The sequence below is a fragment of the Stegodyphus dumicola genome, chromosome X1 (assembly GCF_044657685.1).
Source record: "Stegodyphus dumicola isolate Sdum_Otavi_A_Nest chromosome X1, ASM4465768v1".
Lineage (NCBI taxonomy): Eukaryota > Metazoa > Arthropoda > Arachnida > Araneae > Eresidae > Stegodyphus > Stegodyphus dumicola.
In genome coordinates, this window is record NC_140780.1 from 64,318,332 (window position 1) to 64,340,160 (window position 21,829).

The following is a 21,829-nucleotide window of genomic DNA, read 5'->3' on the forward strand; positions in this document are numbered from 1 at the left end:
GATACGCTAATATAATTTTCATAATACTATTTCTGCACAAGGCGAAGTGTGTTAGGAAGCGCATGTGTTTTAGATGGTGTCCGCCGATAACATCGCGGCAAAAACATCGTGGACGAAAACGTCGCGGAGAAAACAACGCAAGGTGAAAACGTCGTGCTACAAAACATCGTGGGAGAAAACATCGCAAAGAGAAAACATCGCAGTTCTAAAACATGGTGGTACAAAACATCGTCGTAGAAAATAAAGCGGTTCAAAAGCATCGCAGTTTAAAAACATCGTCGTCGAAAATATCGTGGTAAAAAATAAAGTATCTACAAATCATCGCATGACGATAACATCGCAGACATGCTTTTTTCAGGTTTTAATAACTGTAAATGGATATTCCCATAATGATTTGTGAGCGCAAGGTATAAAGAAGGATAAATTTTACTTTCACATATTTTATTAACTAATAAATTTTTGCTGAAAACGTAAGAAGGAAACTTAAGCATAGAAAATTAAATGTAACTTATAGATTATACTTTTCATGAAATATTACCAGTAAAAACTTTATAAAAATGATTTATTAATGGCCTTTGTTAGTTAACTATGTCGGTTTAAAATTCTATTAAGTGCTATAAGTTGCATTAATTTTCTATGCTTAAGTTTCATTCTTATTTTCTCAGCAAAAATTTATTAGTTAATAAAAAGTATGAAAGTAAAAATTATCGTTCTTTCCATTTTGCGCTCACAAATCATTATGGGAATATCCATTTACACTTATTAAAGCATGCCTGAAAAAAGCCTGTCTGCGATGTTATCGTCATGCGATGATTTCTAGATACTTTATTTTTTACCACGATATTTTCGACGACGATGTTTTTAAACAGCGAAATTTTTGAACCGCTTTATTTTGGACGACGATATTTTGTACCACGATGTTTTAGAACTGCGATGTTTTCTCTTTGCGATGTTTTCTCCCACGATGTTTTGTAGCACGACGTTTTCGCCTTGCGTTGTTTTCTCCGCGACATTTTCGTCTGCGATGTTTTTGCCGCGATGTTTTCGGCTGTAACCGTTTTAGATGTATGAAGAATTTATGTTACGAAAAATGGAGGATATGCAACGTGACAAAAAACTACGGATTAACTTTACCTATTTTAAAAAAACATTTGCGGAGCATTTTTTATGTTAGCCAAAAGAACTGCCCGTGTTATAGAAAGTGTTATATTGTATACTGTTTACAACTTCAGAGGCTATTCAGGTATTTATAACAAAATACCTTTCAATATCCGGATTGTTAAAAGTATTTGATTCAGTTCGCAAAACAACTGTTGAATACCTAATTGAAACAATTTTCAAGACTTATAATGACTAGAACTAAACTGCAGTTCTGGTTATTATAAGTCTTATTATAGTTATTATAACTAGAACTAAACTATAATAACTAAGAGAAATGTACTCTTCTGTTATCTTATTTGATTGTTTCTAGGAATTTTTCATTCATATATGTGATGAAAGTTTATTAGCATTTAAGGACATGAACTATATTTTGACATAAATGAGCAATATCTCATTTTCAACCTAGAATTCTAACTGTTATCAGAGATGTAGTTAATTTGTAAAAACGCATATACTCATAAAACAATATGAAATCAAAACATTGCTTGAGTACTATTCTTAAATGCTAAATGACAAAGATAAAAGATGCTTTTAATTACTCATTGTTATATGTCGAATACTAGAGTATTATTAGAATATTTTCCATAATTCTGATAGAAATCGTATAATTTTAATTTGTTTTCTGTTTCTTCTTGCAATGAGGTTGTTATTGCAAAAGAAATAATTTATTTTGAAAATAACACGAAATAAAATTTGTACATCAAAATACCTCTCTTGCAGTTAGTCAAAATGAAATCAAAATATTATTTTAAATTTTAATCAAGTGAGAAATCTGCGGGAAGAAGTGGTCAAAAATGATCCTTTTCAGTTGTTTAGACATCATAGACCGTTTATAACTATGAAATACAAGTAAGCGAATTAAAACAAAATCATCGTGCTTTTCATGAAGGTATAGGTAACACTGGCAAGATACAGTGGGCTTGAAAGTGCTTGAAAGTATGTTAGAAGTGATATACTACATGGCTTATAGAGTTTAAAGTAAATTAAATTTTCTGGTAATTATTGACTTCAAAGTAGATACGTGCAGTTGCATATCTGACACGCAAAGTCAAAATGGTGTCTGATGCAAAACAATGGGTTAATGAGCTCATATTTTGCAATTACGTAAATTCATCGGTTTGTATGACACATATAAAATGGTAGTAATATTATAAAAACATTTGGACGAAAACGAGAATTGACGAAATAGTGGCTAAATAAGTGGAAAGGAAATCAAGTTGAAATGTTTTAGTGAATCAGTTTCCTGACTGAGAAAAATGAGTGAAGAATGATGGAAAATTAATGCTTCATTTGGTCTTTTCAGAGCTCAAAGACTGAACTAAATCATGAATCTTAAAATTTAGGTTGTCCATGCTCATCATTGAATAGTGTTATAATAATACTATTATACCCTTCTTAATCTAGAATGACGATTCAAAAAGGCTTGAATCAAAAGCATATACAGTAAACCTTGATGAAAGCGAAGATTATGTCATTAACACACTGCGCATATGGTAAAATTGCATTCCGTGAAGTCAACTTTCGATAAGAAAAATGGGTTAGGTATACTTTAGATTAAGAAAGTAATACAAGCTTAAATACAATGATAATTAAAGGGGGGAAATGAAATTAACATTTTGTTAAATGTTAATTGGAAGGATTTCTATTACTGCTTAATAAGTAGGTACGTGGTGCAAATTTTTTTTTAAATAATTGGGGATTTTTGCTTGGTACAGTGTCTGAAGCAATTCATTAAACGTTTCGCGGTAAAAAGTGCAAAGTTTCTCCATACATCTCAATCTGTGCTTTTCTTTCTTCATGTGGGTCATTCTTCATTACAAGCTGTTCACAGCCCAGACGGTATAGTAGTTAGGGTAACCTACTGCAATACTGAAGAGCTCGGGTTCGAATCCCGGAGAAGGCATGGATGTTTATAAATGTATAGTGTTTGCGTGGCGTGCGGGCGCTCTAAATGAGACTGTAAGTCTTCTCGAGGGTTGGTAGCAGATGGGGGAGAACCTCAGACCTGTCCCCCCCGGCGGTGCTCTCCTTCAAACCTGGGAGCAGAAATGATCGAAAGGTTCTTGCCAACGACAGGCGCAATCTTGCTGTCCTTGCCACCATGAATTTCGTGGGCTTGCTCTGATGTTACTGTCCGACAAGTGAAATAAGTGGCCCACCAGCGGCCGAGCGGTAAAAGCCGCTGAACACTGGTAGTTTGGTCCGCGATTTGAGTCCCGGCGAACGGGCTGGTTGCATGGGCGTTTCCGTGGTTTTTCCCATGTGTAACGTGGCTACGAGCCAGTTTTCCTTAAAAAGACCTCCACGGGACATCCCTCCCTTTCCGTGTAATGCTTAGGGCGGAGCTCGTAATAAGCGAAAAAAAAGGGAAATAAGTCACAGCAACAACAGCACAAACATTTCCTAACATTCAGTTCACTGCAAACAGTTCCTATGCCTTTTTTTATAACAATTTGTTTTAACTTCTTGTATGTAAAAGACTTATTATCGTCTTCACTAGCATTGCTTTCACCATCATCGGTGTTATAAGATCAACCAGTTTTTCATTTGTACGATTTCTTGATTTGTGCAGTTTTCATTTGCAAATTTATCTTGGCTTCATTTTCAATCTACGGTATTTTAATCTAACTTTAACATTGCTGACAACTTATGGCCAACGCTGATGACAGTATGCATTCATTGTTGATGAATTCACTTGTTCCCATGTGAGTTTAATCATTTCTATGTAGTGTCTTATGTTGAATCGCTTCCAAAATCCCGGTAGGGTGTCATGCTTTCCTTCATCTAGTGCTTCATTTTCTGAGATATAAGCATACCTGGCATAACAGGCTTCAAATGCTTTTATGATTCTCTGAATTATTGGTTTAATTAAGGAAGTGATGTTCGGTAAAAGGAATAAAACCTCTACGTTTAGATAAAATACTGTGAGGGATTCAGTACCGTGTCCTGGAGAATTATTGAGAATTAGGAGAACATTACAATTCAGGTTCTGCTGTTCTAAGCAACGCTTGATTCATTAACGAATGATTTGTCAAACCAGTCACTAAAGAGAACTATCGCAATGCAGTCGACGCTCTGCGGCATACCGCATATAACCGAAATTCTCACGTTCTACATATTAAATGGAGACAACTAAGGTAACTCAGATATGCAAAATCGCGTTACGAAAGTTCGCGTCGGCATTTACTGTATATCTCTTCATCCTAAATCTTTTAGATTTCTTTACATCATATGATGGCATCGTATTTGGGTCCTTAACAAATTAAAAAGCTACAAACTTAAGGCTATAAACAAATAAAATTTACTCTAATAAGTTATGTAACCTCCGGGTCTTTACACAGACTTTACAGCAATTGCCCATGATTTCAATGAGGTATCAACCATCGCAGATGTTAGCAATGACTATTCCTCAATTAGGGCTGTTTCCATCTGTCTAAAACTGAATGGAGGAATTAAATATGAAGAGACAGAACGTCTGAGGGAATGCCAAAATTTTTCAATGGATTTAAGGTCAGAAGAAATACGAGTGCCATTTTACACAAGAAATGCCCTCACTATCCAGGTATTCGTTAACGATGTTGGCTCGATGAGGACGAGCACTATCATCCATAAGGAGAAAATCAGGACCAATTGCTGCAGTTTAGGGTACCACAATTGTGTGTTAGACTTCATTCAGATACCAAGCAACCTTCAAAGAATCATCTTTAAAAATGTACACCTGGAACCATGGCGTAGACTGAATATCCCATTCAAGCCTACACCATGGTGCTGCCACTTCTGAATGCCTAATATTCGATGATGTTCTGAACCTGACTTTATATGCCTCGTTTTTTCCAGATCCTTACATGCTTGTCATCTGGTTCCAGGGTGAATATAGATACGTCTATGAGCAGGATGTCACACCAGTCTGATGCAGTCCAACTGAGATGATGAACGACAGAACTTGTGCCTCTAAAGTGGGCGGTTAGAGGGTTTTTTTTTTTTTTTTTTTTTTTTTTTTTTGTTTATTGAGATCACAGCAAAGCACACTAGGGCTATCTGCCTAAGGGAAGGGATGCCTTCGTGGAGGACTTCTAAGGGAAACTGGCTCGTATACAGGCTACACATGGGGAAAACTATGAAAACGCGAATGCAGCCAGCCCGTTCACGGGATTCGAAACTCAGACCGAACTACCAAGTTCAACGACTTTACCGCTCGGCCGCTGGTGGGCCTGGGCGGTTAAAGGAACGCAAAATATTGGAACGCGGGTGGACAGTCCCTTCAGCAATATACCGATCTTCAGAAGGTGTGACAATCCTTGGGCGACCTTGCGCAGATCTTTGGACAGCTGTCTGACTTGCTTGAAAATGTTTCTATATTCAAAACATTTCGAAATGATCATTACCGAAGAAAAGAACGACATTTTTGGTTATCTTGTAGAGACATTAGGTTAATTTGGAAAAGCCGGAGAGATGAAAAATTAGCAACCGCCTTCGCCAGGAATCGAACCACGGACCTCTGGAATATCGGCTCAGTGTGCTGACCACTACACTTCGAAGCTTCGCTAGGAAAGCGGGAGAAATACCTTATATACTCCCCCTTTTAAAGGGCGACTAGGGTTTTAAGGGACCTAGTCTTCAAATCCTGGGTGAGGAGAATCATCATCCAACACCCTTTTAATTTGGGCGCCACTGTAGAGACATTAGGTTAATTTTGGAAAAGCCGGAGAGATAAAAATTAGCAACCGCCTGCACCGGGAATCGCGCCACGCATTTCTAGAATACCGGCTCATTGTGCTGACCACTACACCACGAAGGCACGCTAGGAAAGCGGGAGAACTACCTTATAATTTGTTCTACTTTAATGCTTCTACCAGCATGCGAGTGTTCACTATCTGCCATTTATCTTCTTTCGGGCATAGAAAATCGAATGTCGTCAAGGTTATTCTAGAAAAGTTATAAACACGTTTTATGAGCATTTAAATGAATTTTCTTAAACTCTTCATTCAGTATGTGGGCACCTTCTACGACTGCCGAATTAGTCAGAATCAGTCAAATGTGACTGACTGTAAAATATGATTATTTGCATACAGTCATCTGCATTCGCAGCAATTTTCTGCCACTTGAATTCAACTATTTTCAAAAATTGCTAATTTGCATTGCGTGTTTAACTTTTTAAAGGCAGTGCATTTTAAAGTATTCTTCCACTACCTTTTAACTCTTTCAACTGCATATATATATAAAATGTAGCTGTATATATATATATCTATATATATATATAGATATATATATATACAGCTACATTTTTTTCATAGCTTTACTTAACGCTTGACAATCATGATTAAATCAATGTGGAATGATAAGCTATGATGGAATGTCACATACATAAAAAATTCAGAAATCATTGGTTAGAGACAAATGGTAAATTTTAGGTTCTTGAAAAGCATATTCTATGTTAGGAGTTGCATTTATTACAGTAAAATGTTATGCGATGAAAACATTACCATAATGCCTGCATAAATGAGCAAACATATAGGTATATAACTTTTATTCAATTTTATCATTGATATTAATTATATAAAAAGTATTTTCAATTCACTTTAAAGTACTAGGAATGTAAGCAAAAATATAAAAAAAACTTTGGGTTTAAAATATTATTGTTATGCCAAATCTAAACCCTTGTTTTTGCACCTTTTCATAAAACGTTTGAATTAAATTATTTACAACAAAAAAGGCTCTAAAAAGAATTGCTCCATACTCTTAACTTTATAAGCTCTTGAATCATTTTGAACCACTTCTTCATAGGTTTACACAGAGGTTTCGAAACTGGCAGGAAATCAAATGAATCAGTACTAGAAGTGTACTTAGAGACTCATATACAGTTTTTTTTGTTAATATGAAGTTACAAGCATCGTATGAAATTTACTATATTTATATTATTTTACTAGTCTGAAAAATCTAAGCATTATTGTTATTTTAATTCGATTAATGAAGGAAATGCTTTTTTAGATAAGCTGAAGTCATAAATTTTTTAAAAAGTTTATGTTTACTTCTCCGTGATAAATTCTGAACTAGTAAAATGTCTTTATTATATCCGACATAAAATTTCACAAATTGCATTTGTTTGCTAAATTATCTTTCTTATGGAAGCTATCTGTAACTTGTTCACTTTCGTAACTTACACTAAAAAGATAATAATCAACAAAATGCAATACAACATTAAAAAATTCGACTAGCTGAGGCAATAAAACAAAATCTGCATTACATGATGTACATGGTAATGAAAAATAAAGAATGTCATAAATAGTTGTTCTAAGATGCTTTTTTGCTGGCCCAAACATTCAGTATATCAGTTCTAGAAACAAGCTTAATATGGGCACTTGGATGATTCGACATCACTTAAAACGGTGGGAAGCAATATGGAAGATATCGCATCCTTTGAAAATGTTATCCAGTCCATGCAATGTATGCGATTTGATAACATTTAGTTGGCAGTTTTATTCTAAAAATGAATGCAGCTAATACTGAAGACAATCTATATCTCAATATAACAGAGGTAGGTTCCATAATACTACATTTGCTACATCTGTAATTTTATGCAACAACAACTAGCTAAAAATATTGCCTTTTAAATTTTAATGATGTGTATAATACTAACTGTCATATCTATATTCAAAACTTAAAAATCAGCGATATGTAAGCAGCATAATATTTCGAACTGTTTATTTAAATTAAGAGATATGTCAAGATTCATCTTGTAGCTAATAATCTCACAGCTTTCTTTCTTCTAAAATTACACGTCATTTCACTAGCCGAAATATGTTGCAGTACTGCATCTAGTTGGAATGGCTATTTGAAGACAAAAACCGGATCAAAATCTTTATTTATATGCCATTTCAAAGTTAACTGGTCCCATCACATTTCAGCCTTTGGACACGAAATGGCTTAATAGAAGGGATCAAATTCCATAAAAGGGAAGACAAGACTTAGGATCATCCACAATAACAATGTTCAATAGCAGCTTTTACGTTTAAAGTATAAGCATAAAAAGATGACGCTCTGTAGCATCACTCGGAATCTGTTATCTATAAATATAACAAGTTTCCAAGAAGTTTTCAAAGTCAGAGAGACTCACTTTGACAATTAAGGATAGCAAAACTGAAATGCTTCTTCCATAATATCTTCGGCATTTAAGTCTACTGTGTTGTTAACCATTTTATAACCTAACTTCTTAAAAACAAAATGACAGTTTTGTTGAACATTTTGTATGTCTTTGAGCTTCATCTTCCGACACCATTCTAAAGCTGCCTGAGTCGAATTTCGCACCGTTCTGTAGGGAGGCTGAAGAAAGGAATTTGTGCTGACATGCGAGCTGCCTTGAGTATGAGTTTCTAGAAATTGCACAACTTCACTGGGAACAGGCCCTACATCCAAGAATTTAAAAAGTTTTCCAGTAGTTTGAGGTGGATCTAAAGCTAAGTCTTCGTACCTAACTAAAGTATACCTAGTTGGATAACGTTTCTGCAGCTCACAAGCATGACGTAAGTCCTCATTTACTAAATTGCAGAAAGTTTTAGGCGATGAGCAAGCTTTGTATTTACCACACCACATAGCAATATCTTTCTGCTGACGAGAATTCATTGTTCCTCTTGGATCTCTGACTAGATGAATAATTTTTAAATTAAGATCCTTATATTCTTCTATAAGCTTAACTGCCTCAGATGCAGCCATTCGTATAGTTTTTATTATTTGAACTGGCGAGCTCCGGCATGCAGCTGCAAGAAAACAAATATTATAACACAGCATACGTGAGCTATCCCTGTGACTGCACATCTGCCAGTAACGCTTGTTTCTCCTCAAAGTTAAAAAGTCACTATTGAACCACGCCCATTCGGGAAAAGAACCCCAATCTCGATAATCACAGGTGAAGAGATCATGCAGTAGCTTGCGAGCTGTGTCTAACTGGTTAGGCGCCACTACGTTCCCAAAGTAGTGGAGTGGCTCAAAATGATAAAATGTTCCAGAGTAACTCTGCAGAAGGTCCCCAAGGAAAGAAGACCCACTTCTTGGGTAGGATAAGAGAAGTATATGAAGCTTAGGTGATCTCGTTGAGCTGACCCATGTTCTGAGAGAAGTTGGGCAGCCTGAAAAGAAAATTTAATATTACTGAATGTATAAGAAAAAGCAAGATTTTTTTTCCGAAGAAGAATGGCATAGAAATCTTTTAGAGAAGCTTTCAATGTAGCAAAAATATTATTCATTCACATAAAATTTTTAGGTAAAGTAATACTCATCGGAAACATTCATAAACTAATTTTCAACAACACTATGTTCTGCTAAATCTTTGTTCAATCATGAACACAGAGTCTTATTTTATTATGAACTACGGTGCTATTTACACAGATAAACTCTGGTGGGTTTGGAGTCGACCCCATGCTTTTTCACATAATTATTAATAACTATGATATTAATAAGTAAATGAATCGGGATAAGTATTTTTCTAAAAAATGCTATCCTAAAATCGTTAACATATATTGCAGCACTCTAGACATTATTTTATTAGGGGGGATTATGGCGACTCACATAAGGATATTTGATTAAGCTAGGCATGCCTTCGTGAAGTGGATTGTGTCCTTGTTACACTTGGAAAAAAGCTCTGGAAAATTGTCATCCAGATAACCCTTTTACCACGATTCGACCTAGGTCGCATTACCAGCGACATTACTGACTAAGCAATATTTGTATTCGAATTTTATGTTTTTTACTAAATGTGCCTGTAATTCAGTATCTGAAGTATTCAAGATTTTACTCAGACTCTATTTTGTACTCTGATGGTGAGATGCGATACCCTAACTGTATCGACGAGTTACCGGGAAATACTAATTTTACAAACTAATAGCTGAAATTAACGGGAAGTTCAATAAAGCACAATCTGTGGTACAAATTGAAGTATAATGAGGAAAATGAAGTTTTGTTCTTGGTGATGCTTAATAACAGATGATCTGTCTCTCAACAGTTATCAAGACAGTGTTTGGATGGCTTGAACAGACATTTGAACTGTTTTTCCCAACCATTCCTGGATAGAAACTAAAGCGCTGGATTAACATTACCCCTTATAATAACCTCGTTCGGTAACAGAGTACGTTGGCCATGAAGAGTAAAAGGATATTACTCTACAGCAGCATCTAGTGCAGTTAAAAGCCTCCCATATTTAACTCTTTTCTCATACAACTTAAATTTTCATAATCTACTGGTTTGAAAAATAATTTAGACAGAGGCATCTGAAGACAAGACATTTCAGCTTAACTGTTGACAGAATTTAAAAGTTATCGTCACATATTTACAGAATAAATTAGAAAATTTGTAAGCAATTTAAAAATGAATAAAAAAGGAGTACTCAGGCGATATCATAACAGTTCAAAACTAATTTAAAAAATCTTAGTATTTAACTTCTTTAACAATGAGGAGCTAATGGAAGATAATTTGCTTTCAATTAAAAGTGCAAAAACTATATCCATAGGGTTAATTCAATTAATTCAAAGCAAAATAAATATTGACGTTTGTAAACAAAGTATCAGAGGAATATAACAGTGATGTTAAGAAAACTACTAAAAGTTAAGATAGATATTACTTATACAGCAACACTTCGTATCTCAAAATCTGTATTCATTATGCATATTTTCTTGGGAAATGTTTTATCGTGCCACGTTGGCCGTGGTTCCCTTTTGAACTTAAGTGATGATTCCTTAGTTTCACTTTAATTTGCCTCTTAAATTGCTCAAAAGAACAACAACAAAACATATTTGGGAGTTTTTATGCGTTATGAGTAGGTAGTGAGCTGAAGAGGGACCTAGAACTACAAGTGTTGAAGATATGCCTAAAGACAAAAAAGTTTGAAAATGGTGGATAAAGTTTAGATCCATAGAATCTGGCCGTTAAAAATGTCTCATACAATTCCGGCTGCTGTGTCCTCGATTTGCGCAGCCGTTTAACTATATTTCACATTTAAAAAAAAATCTACTAACAGTTTCCCCATCTTCATGCATGTAAGCATAATTACACTATATAATCATAGAAAAACTTTATTGCTATTATTCTTTAAAACTGTTAACTATTTTAATCACTGCATATATTAAATATTTTAATATATATATTTTCTGATGCAATATTTTGTGTTGTTTATAAAAAAGACAAAGAAGGAAAATTCCCCATTTCAGCTCAGAAATAAACCCGAAAGATTTCACCTGTTCAACGAAGGACTACTTTTACAACAAAGTAACTTACATGTTTCTGTTACTGCGGAAAAATTAATTAATTATCTCTCAGAAACAAGAAATAAATGCATTTAATTAATAGTTTCTGAGAGTTCTTCAGTTTTGTTGATCTAGTCGGTATAAAATGCGCTTTCAATATTAAAATCTACGTACGTTTGTCTCTAGTTTTCCAAGTGAAGGAGTTTTAATAAGAGTTAATGAAATTACAAATAAATCTTCAAGAAGCAAAGTACGAGATTTTATCATCTTAATTCATGTATTCTACCTCATTTTTCTAATCGTCATTTGTATAAAATTATACGAAAAGTAGATGATGGCTGAATAAACTCTCTCTCTCTCTTTTTTTTCTGTGGAAACAGAATTAGAACTTAACTGTGAAAATGTAATAATTCTATTATAAAAGATTAAACAACTAAAAAGAAACGGAAGTTTATTATGAGCTAATATGTTTGAAATGTGCATTGTATGACTGGCTCAAATATTTTGTTCTTGGTTTTAAGTATTCTGATTTCATTCGAATTTTATCTCTTGGGCTGGGGAAGGAAGGAAAATATCTTTTTCTGTTTATCTTGCAACACAAATATAACTCTGGATTCATTCTTTTTGATAATTTTGGATCAGGAAATTTAACAGTTTCTTCTAATGAACATGCATTTGATGCGACTCTTCAAGACATGTCTAATACTAAATAGAGTATTGTGGTTAATGTCTCAAAGAGCTATTTTTGAGTAGAAGATAATAATCTTTTATTGAAGAGAGAAACATCAGTAGCAAATTGTCAAGTGGAAAGAGGCAAAAGAATATTATAAAGTAAAAAAAGACAAATAAACACAAGGAGAGAAAAGATGAATGAACAAATAATGACATTCTTGAATAGCAATGTAAGATTTAAACTCTTTAGAAAGCGAAATTGTTTCACAAATATCGGATTTCTTCATTAACTGTTTTCATTTTCCTTTAGAATGTATTACAGGAAGTATTTATTATTTTCAATTTATCTTAGTATTTATTACACGAAGGACAGAAACTCCAAACTTTCTTTATTTTTTCTTTATTTATTTTTAAAAAGACTGATACTTTCTTAGTTTGCTCTTGTAGCAATGCACCATTTTCAAAACACAATGCACCATTTATTGGTAAAATAATTTCTCAGTTTAGCAATCATCGCAGGCTACTATTGTTAAATTATGAAAATAAATGGACTATTTATGAAAAGATAAATTAAAATTAACATTAATTATTTTCTCTCATATCGGGGGGGGGAAGGGTAAAAGGCTTTGTAACATTATTCTTCTAAGTTACGCCACGTAATTTTGAAGTTTAATGAACTGCTCCAGAATGATATCTTATTAAAAAAAAGAAAACAGAAACAGTGTATTAAAAAAAATACAGAAGCCAAGTTTCAATAAATGATTCAAAAAAACTTACTTAAAATTTACTTAAAAAGAACCAACATTATCATAAATTAAAACAGAAAAGTCAAGCAAAGGTTTCCTAAAAATACACGATAAAAATAAATATATTAATACTTAAAATTAGCTAAATACTAAAATACTGTTTCCCAATCGGTGTGCCCCCGAAACTGTCAAATTTATGCGTGAATTTTATGCTATTAGGAAAGGATAGGCAGAAAGCCCTATTATATATTTTTAGCATATCTTTTTTAAATTTTCGACAAATTGAACTCTTCAAATGCAAGCATGCAATGAAACAAAAAATTTTATTCCTCTTCCTCTGTTTTCAAAATTATGGGAATAAGATTGTTCATATTTAGAATGAATGAAACATGTCACTCATAAATCATTCAAATGCATTTCAAAGATTTTTATTTTCTCTCCATTTCAGTGATCTGTCACCACCTATGGGTATTTTCTCCTTTGGTATATTAGTAAGAGAAACATACAAAATGAATAAAGCTGAACTGGACTAATCTTTGATGAGAAGAATGATTTGTTCAAGGCCATTCTTCTACGAAAGTTAGGCCTTGGTACCCACAGAGGTTGGAATAGGAGTTCTCGCTCACTTTTCACAGGAATTGAATAAAAAGTGCATTTTTATATTGAAGTATGCACATTATACGTAACTGATGCCATGTTGTTATGTTCTTTAATCTGCTTGCGAACTCCATAAATTAAAAAATTAAATGAAAATTTATTGATGAAATTATTTATTTCCGATCTCAGCCCTTTGATAGAAAATTTTCGCGAGATGCCCACTCAAGTATCATTCTTTGGGATTTATGTGTGAGAAAACGCAATTAAAATTTCAAATTCATTTTTAACCTGTGCGAATCAACAAATTTTGGAATAAATACAGTGAAAGTAGAGATTGATGCATCTATAAGATGATTCTCATGTTAATCTCTCAAGATTAAAAGCATGCCTAGACAAATTCTGTTAGAAACATCAAGAACAAACTCCATAATATTTACGTGATTTTCAGTAATAATAACAACAACAAGAACAACACTTTTGAAAATTATAAATGAGAAAAACTGTATTAGAAAACGAAATAAAAATTAAAAAAATTATTCAAAAGACTACTAATGCTAAACTCTTCTATTGAAACAAATATTAAAAAAAAACTACTGCTGCTAAATTCTTCTACTGCTTCTATACTTATCCATTTTAAATAACATTCTTCAAAACTACTATTTACTTCTGAATTGCACTTTCAAAGCTCACTGTTAACAATCAACTCTCGTATTTGCGTAATTATTTTCCCCTCTACCTTTATCTTACACTAACTCTTTCACTTTACATTACATACTTTTTGTTATAGTGCAAGTACAGATTTTAATGTGCATACTTTTAACAAAATACATTAAATATAGGAAGTTTAGTGTATAACGTTGCGCGCCTCTAACTAGCACGCAACCAAGAGGTGACTGTGAAAGCTTGTATAAACCACAGAGTCTTATAAAGGGTTTAAGTCCCTTTTTATTCAACGTACTAAATTACAATTGCGTCCTCTTGACGCTTACAAACTGTGCCAACTCGGCAGTCAAAATAAAAATAATAACCTGAAAAGAAAATAAAGACAATATTCTAACTACGAGGCTCTCTAAAATAACTAACTCACCGCGTTTTACAAAAGCCGCAGCTAATTCAGCAGACTTGAAGCTCACTGGAACAATTGCAACTACTTCCCGCCAAGCACATAGGCCGCAACGCGGGGATCTTTAATTCTCGATTTCTACCTCCGCGCTCGCGAAGTAAGAATAACTCTCTCTCACCGAACTTGTTTCCTTCTATTTAAATCATACTACTTCCGCTGATAATTTGAATGCTTGCGCGTTCTACTTAAATTTACATATTCTGGCATTGGCAGTTCCAGGGGAAAGTAAGGCTTGACAGAAAAGATAGTTTAAACTTAAAATAAATGTTAGTTAAAATAAATATAAACCCTACAAGTGTAATTCACATAATTTAATAATATATACCTATTGAGGAAATACTTAATTTATTAAACGAGGAGCAGTACACTCGTTCTTCGGACGGGGAAAAATCTATTTCTATATGAAACGTAAAGTGTATTAAAAGTAAACGTATACCAAAAATAAAATATGCACTAGAAACTCTCCATTCCGCAATTAACACATTGTATCTGTGGGCACAAACCCATCTGACGTATTTCTTTAAATTTGGGATTTCAAATATTGACCTTTGCAGATATGGTGTGCAAGGTATACCGGAGCAGTACTTAACAAGTTGTCAAATAACAGATGTACTCCATATGAAGTTCCCGAACAACAATCAACAGGTATTCATCGGATACCTAACTAAGGAACACTACGTAATTCAGAAAATTTGTAAGATAATAGACTTAGCAGGAGATCCCTTCCAAGACGGAGAGGAACGTTATACTGTTGCGTAACGATATAACTCAGAGCACAACAGATGCAATAGCTTCTAGAAGTAAAATGCCATATGATGAACATCAAGAAAAAATTAAATTGACGAAACGAAGTGACTACTAAATGAAAAATTTTTGCTGGAAAAAAATATTCCCTTATAATAATAAAATTAAGAAAAACAGTTACTAAAATAAAACGCTACGCGACATCCTTTAACAGTGAAGAAATTTGTCTTTTCTTTAAAATCGCAATTCCGCATATTTAACAAATTGCAAAACAAATCACATTATTAACAGTATTTAATCATTCTTGTTTTAAAAGAAGATGGATAATTTTTTTATAACCTGTGAAAATTCCAACATTTTTTATGGTTTACAATTTTGGATCAGGGAATTTTAAAATAACAAATGTACAGTGGTCGAATAAACTGGCGGATTTTTGAAAAACAGTCAAAAATCAGTAAATTGTACTAGAGACTGTTTTAGCCCTTTATATCTTAATGTTTATCTTATATGCTCATATCAAAACAGAATGAGAAAAAAATTCGTAGCAAGCTAACATTACAACGTTTCATTCCTATCACACTACACAAGGATGCAAGTAGCAGCCTTTTTTGCTCGAAAAGTTTTCGCTCCAAGTCGCATGCCAGCCCGTCAACAACTGTAGAAAGATAGCTGGCAAGTAAAGCCCGAATACGGTCGAATCTTATACAAGAAAATTTTATATACATTAAAGGGAAAACAAAATATAGGCAATTACCTAATTAAAATTTCTTTTATTATATATATTTTTCAAAAGATGGTAGAGAGTTTCTTTTATTACGTATTAAAAAAAGTAATTAGATGCGTTTCTGGATACTGACATTTTAAAACAAGAATATGTAGTGATTGAAAAATTCAGGGATTTCTGGAAAATCACTAAAAATCGAGGATTTATGTGAAAGATTTGGATAAATTTCATTTAAAAGACTGCTTTTCACTATCAGATGGTGCAAACAATGAAATTCTAAGGTGATTAGTTTATTCATTAAGCGAAGTTATGTGTGAAAATAAAAAAATAATAATAATCGATTTTGATAAAATTGCTTTAGGGAATGCGAATTTACTGTTCGATCAATATGGATGTTTCTAAGCCTGTCTGTTTGTGCATTATGCGATACAAAAGATTAAGAAATAGATGGAGAAGAAATCGTGTTCCCAGTTCCTTTGTCCTGCCCTCGTCCAATCCTTCGTTAGAATGGGATTTTGTTGACGAAGATGATACTCTCGACAATAATTTCGATATTTTTAAAATTGAAATTGATGCAATTGTGTGTTGTTCTGCTACTGGATATTCAGAAGGAACTGATATATTAAAAAAAGTTTAAGTTTCCATATATACGTCGTTTTTTATATAAAATGCATAAAATATATTCTATTTTCCCTTTCCAATCGGATATTTTCTGCTTTCTTTTGGATTAGATTTCCCTGTCGCTTTTGTATTGAAAGTATCTGTCTACAGTTTACGTTGGAGATAAAGTGATGCTAAATATAGCGAATGTTATGCTATTTCTAAACTTAATATAGAGAAAATGATTAATGTAAGGAATTATATTAATATAATGATTAATATAGGGAAAATAATGCCTTAGAGCGGGGCTGAATTATGTTTATTAGACCAGAATGAGCTGTGGATAAAATAGGAAAAAAAAGCAGCTAAGTTTCTTTTTATTCATAATGGTAATGACTAAATCGCCTTTACTTTCATCCTTGCACCATTGTCATGATGGAATGTTGGTCATCTTATTGAAAGCGAAGATGTATGCTGGCTGGCATTATTCAAATCTATTTACCGATAGCTTCTGATGTGATGTAACGGTGTTAAAAATCGGAGACCAGAATAATGATTACTAATTACTGGCTAAATAACCAGAATAACCAATTACTGGCTAAATGATAAAATCGTTATGGTACAGTAGGCAAATGATTTAGTTGAATGAAAATTTCATGAGTAGTTTTATGCTTAACCTAAGACTAATTGAGATTTGTGGTTAAAATTAATGTAAATAAATAGTCTTTTGGTTAAAACAAAAGTGCTCGACAGCAGACGTATCATTAAGGATATTTCACTGTATCATTTCAGTTCTTTAGTTAATTTCGTATACTTTGTTAAGGAGCATGTTAAAATTATGAAAACCATCAAGTGATATGAAACTGATTTTAATACTGAAAAGTCTTTGATAGTAGAGATATGACCTAAAAGAAAGTTTTGCAAATGACCGAATAGCTAAAAGTACTTTCAACACGAAAACGATTTAAATAAAGCTTCACAGTGTTTTAACGTTCTGAGTTTGAATATTACATTCATTATAACAAGGATTTAAATACTTGAAAGAGTAATCACTCAAAGAACGTTCAGATAATAGAGAACGCAACGTTCCTGTAATGATGTTTCAAATACTAACTGCAGATTTTGATGAAAGACACACAGTTTAGTTTGGTTTATTTTTTTATGGCAAAGCATTCGAGGGCCATCTGCCTAAGGAGAGGGATGCCTTTGTGGAGGAATTTCTAAGGCAAACTGGCTGGTATATACGTTACACATGGGGAAAATCACGAAAACGCACATGCAGCAGCCATGAGGTTCGAATCCCGAACCTCGGACCGAACACCAGGCTTCAGCGATTTAACCGTTTGGCCGTTAGTGGACTGCAAGACCCATGAAAAGAAATACATTAATGTTATATGCCAGTTACAAGAAGGTAAAACCTAAGTTCGGATAAGGTATATCAAACATTTATTGCTTCTTCCGTACAAAAAGGAATAAAATAATAAAAACTGTGTGCATGTAATTTGCACAACACCGTATCCATAAAATATAATACTTAAAATTTTAAGTTAAAGGATAATAGAAGGAATATGTAAATGATTGTAAAATGTGATAGTTAAGCGCAAGACAAAGGATTTCAGTGAATGAGACAAACAAAATAAAATACCATTCTGAATTGGAACAAGCACTTCGAATTGCGATAACATTAAAATGAAATAACCACAGTGAAAGAAATATTTTAATATAATTCTAAGATATGACAAAATCAGTTTGTGTAGTATTTTGTGGTCAAAGAATGTTAGCCTTTGTTACTCTTCGAAGAAAACCAAGGGAGTTTAGAAAAAACTTACACGAAAAAAAGGCTAATTAACGATAGCTCAATTAACGATTACAAAAATAAACTGAGTCATGTGAAGATGAGTGTTGAATGCACATAAGACTTCATTTTAGAGCTATATAGACAAGGTATTTACATGGCAGAGCACTGAGTTAAATAGCTAAAAATATCATGCATTTGCGTTTTTTCTTTTCACATTCAGAAACCAGAACACAGTGGGAAAATTCAATCTCAGATGTAAGAACTGAGAGCTAACTTTAATGCTAATAACTGGTCGCATTAAATGTCTTATAACTTTGCTATAAATTTAAGAGCCTAGGTGAATTTCGAATAATAAAAATTGTGGTTTTTAAGTCAAGATATATGCGGTTGAATAAGCTAAAATATAAGTTACGACATACAATTTGCTAGCTTAGGTGCTCGTCTATATATACACAAATGAAGCTGTGAATTTCAATAGCAGCATAAACACAGATCCTTAGTGCTCCAGTTTTGTGAATTCTCTTATAACTCTCTAATAATTATGCTCGTGAAAGAAGAAGAATGGTAGCTTAGCTTAACGAAATGCACTGAGACGTTTTCATTGATATCAATGACGAACAGCGAATTATTACAATCATACCTTCTTTAGGCATTAATTAGAAAAAGACTGGACGCATTTTAACAAAACTGATAGATTCTATTCGGTAGGATAAGGAAAGTGAGCATACTGCTAGACGAAATCAATTTAGTCTTCACACATATGCGGATTGTAAAATTACCTTTATAAATAGCAAAACTCCGCTAATCTCTAAAACTCCACTAAAATTATAAAGATTTAATTTTTAATCTAAATGCAGAATTTCTCATTTTATTGAAATAAATTCCTTTTACCTAGTAGTATGTTTTAATTTTAAATTTTGGGTTATTTGTATCGCAAATGTTTTATCTTTACAACATTAATTAAGATTTGCTCATACGAAAATCTTTTTCTGGGGTTTGCTTAGAATTTTAAGGTAAACAATCCAAAAAACAGGATTGTTTATCCTAACAGTATATATTTATTTAACAATACATAATATACAATTATATATACGTATAATAATAATACGTAATACAACAGATGAGTACATTTCAAAGAAATAATGAAAGTTTTTACCGTACAACATATTTATTTAAACTAATGGAGTCGGAACGATTTCCGAAAAAACTTTTTTCTGGATAAACTGCTACCAGGCTAGTTACCATAAAAATTGGAAATGACTTATTTTTTAATGTAATATTTTAATAGTTTAATGTAATTATTTTTGATAGTTTTTGAAGTCCTTATTATTTCAAATCCGGTTTCAATACCGTAAACGTTTAAAAATGCATTTTAAACGTTTTATTTTCAATTAAATCATTTAAAGGAAGTAATATACACCTATAAGCCACCCAGTCGGTATGGCGGTCAGGGAAGCTGACTGCGATACCGAAGGGCCTGGGTTCGAATCCCGGAGAAGGCATGGTTGTAACTGTCCGTTCTTTTATAGGGAAAGCGATGGTGGCCCACCTATTAGGTGTCTCCATAATAAAGAGACCACCACATCCGGCCTTGTATAGATTAATGGACTGGGTTACATTTGTAATTGTTCACAGTCTGCCATTGGGGGAAAAATATATACATCTATAATTAGAAAATATTTGCTAATTTATTAGTTTTATCACAATTTGCATTTTCAAATTATTAAAACACCCTTAGTAGCTGAAGTTAGAAAAACCTCATGATAAAAATTAACAGCACTGTAGTTAAATGAGCGAGTATTTAAAAAATGGGAAAAAAGAATTAAAAAAAATTATAAAAGTATACTTAACCGTAAGTTCTCAGTATCAAAAATTCTGTTTTGGAATATTATCAACAGTAGTGAAAATTCATTGAAATACTTTCTCATAAATGGTAAAATTCATAGAACGAAATAGGTTTTAATAATGTATTGAAATCTTGATGCCTGCGATTTAGTAGCGTACTCAGTTTTCAATCAATTTTTATGTACTATAATGCAAATTTTAATAAGTACAATTCAACCAGTAGACGTAAATACTTGACAATAATCTCAGAGATTTCACAGTTCACTGTTTAGTTTACAATATATTGCAATCATTTGTTTTCTTTAAACGAATTTATATATATCTATAAAGAACGGAACAGTGAAAAAGAATTCGGAAAAGTGAAAAGACTGTTTTAAGAACTTATTGATTTTTTAATTGCATTTCGGTTAAGAGGGAATTCGGTTAAGTGAGATTCCAGTTAAATGAAGCTCGGTTAAATGGGACCTTATCAGGATTAAGCACATTTTAAAAACGTAATAAAAGAATTGCTTTAATCACTGCAATCGGTTAAAGATTCGAGATGAGGAGAAGAATTACTTTTCACAGATAACCTACAAATTTAAAAGAATTACATCTGAGTAATATTTCCATGCATTCCTGTTTTTGTGTGCCATCCAATTGAAGCTGAGGGACTAAGTATGATATATGATACAAATTTGGCCTAAGATAGCCTACTTCTAATTGCTTCAATGATACCTTCAATCATAAACTAATATTTTTTCTAATATTAAGTGAAAATAAGAGATTTATAAGGATCTTCATCTGCTTAAATATTAGTTAGTTAGTTAGTTAAACTAACTATTCAAATAAACACATATGTTCACGTAATCGTCTTAATAGCTTTTGTGTGCATCAAATTTAGGATAGTTTTCAGCGGAATATATCGTTGTATCTTTAAATCAAAAGGAAATTTCTTGGAAGAAAATTTAAAAAAAAACTATTATGAAAAAGTAAATAATATTCCAAAAAAGCTGTCTATAAATAGCGTCTGGAGCAAATGAATTTCTTTTCAGTTTTCCTATGGTTTTTATTTACAAAGATATTCAGGGAGACTGGTACTTTTATTTTTTTTTTAAATCATTAATACCGTTATTCTTTTATATCTGCAATATGATATAATATTTGGTTATTATTTTATCAGAACGTATATTTTGTAAAATTTATGTAGTTGAATTACTTATACTAACTGATAATATTTCTCCATTAGAACTAGAAAACCCACATACGTCAGTATTCGTACAGAAATGTAACGAATTACCATGTTTCAACAGGATAGATTTTATTGGTTGTTTTGTTGACTTACATATAAGCAAAGCGTATAAGGCCTATCTGCCAAAGGAGGGACACCTTCGACAGTTATGAACGTATGATATAGTGTCTATGGTGACCAGACAAAAGCCCACTGGACGAAAGCGCACGCGAAAAAAGCCCACAAAAAAGACCCCACTGGGATAATTGCCCACGCGACTAATAACCACACCGATGAAAGCGCACATTGATAAAAGCCCACACAGATAAAAGCCCAAATTGATAAAAGCCCACATAGGTATAAGCCCACGTTAATAA

General features: G+C 32.9%; 1 protein-coding gene across 3 annotated transcripts in view; it reads right to left on the bottom strand.

The window, feature by feature from the left end:
* Positions 1-970: 970 nt before the first annotated feature.
* LOC118190572 (carbohydrate sulfotransferase 1-like) overlaps positions 971-21,829 on the bottom strand; it is a 250,812-nt gene continuing 229,953 nt past the window's right edge. For all 3 annotated transcript variants that reach the window (XM_085808640.1, XM_085808641.1, XM_085808643.1), the window contains one exon: positions 971-9,284. In XM_085808640.1, coding sequence (XP_085664766.1) covers positions 8,284-9,284 — 1,001 coding nt within the window. In that variant the 3' untranslated portion in view covers positions 971-8,283. The remainder of the gene's footprint in view (positions 9,285-21,829) is intronic.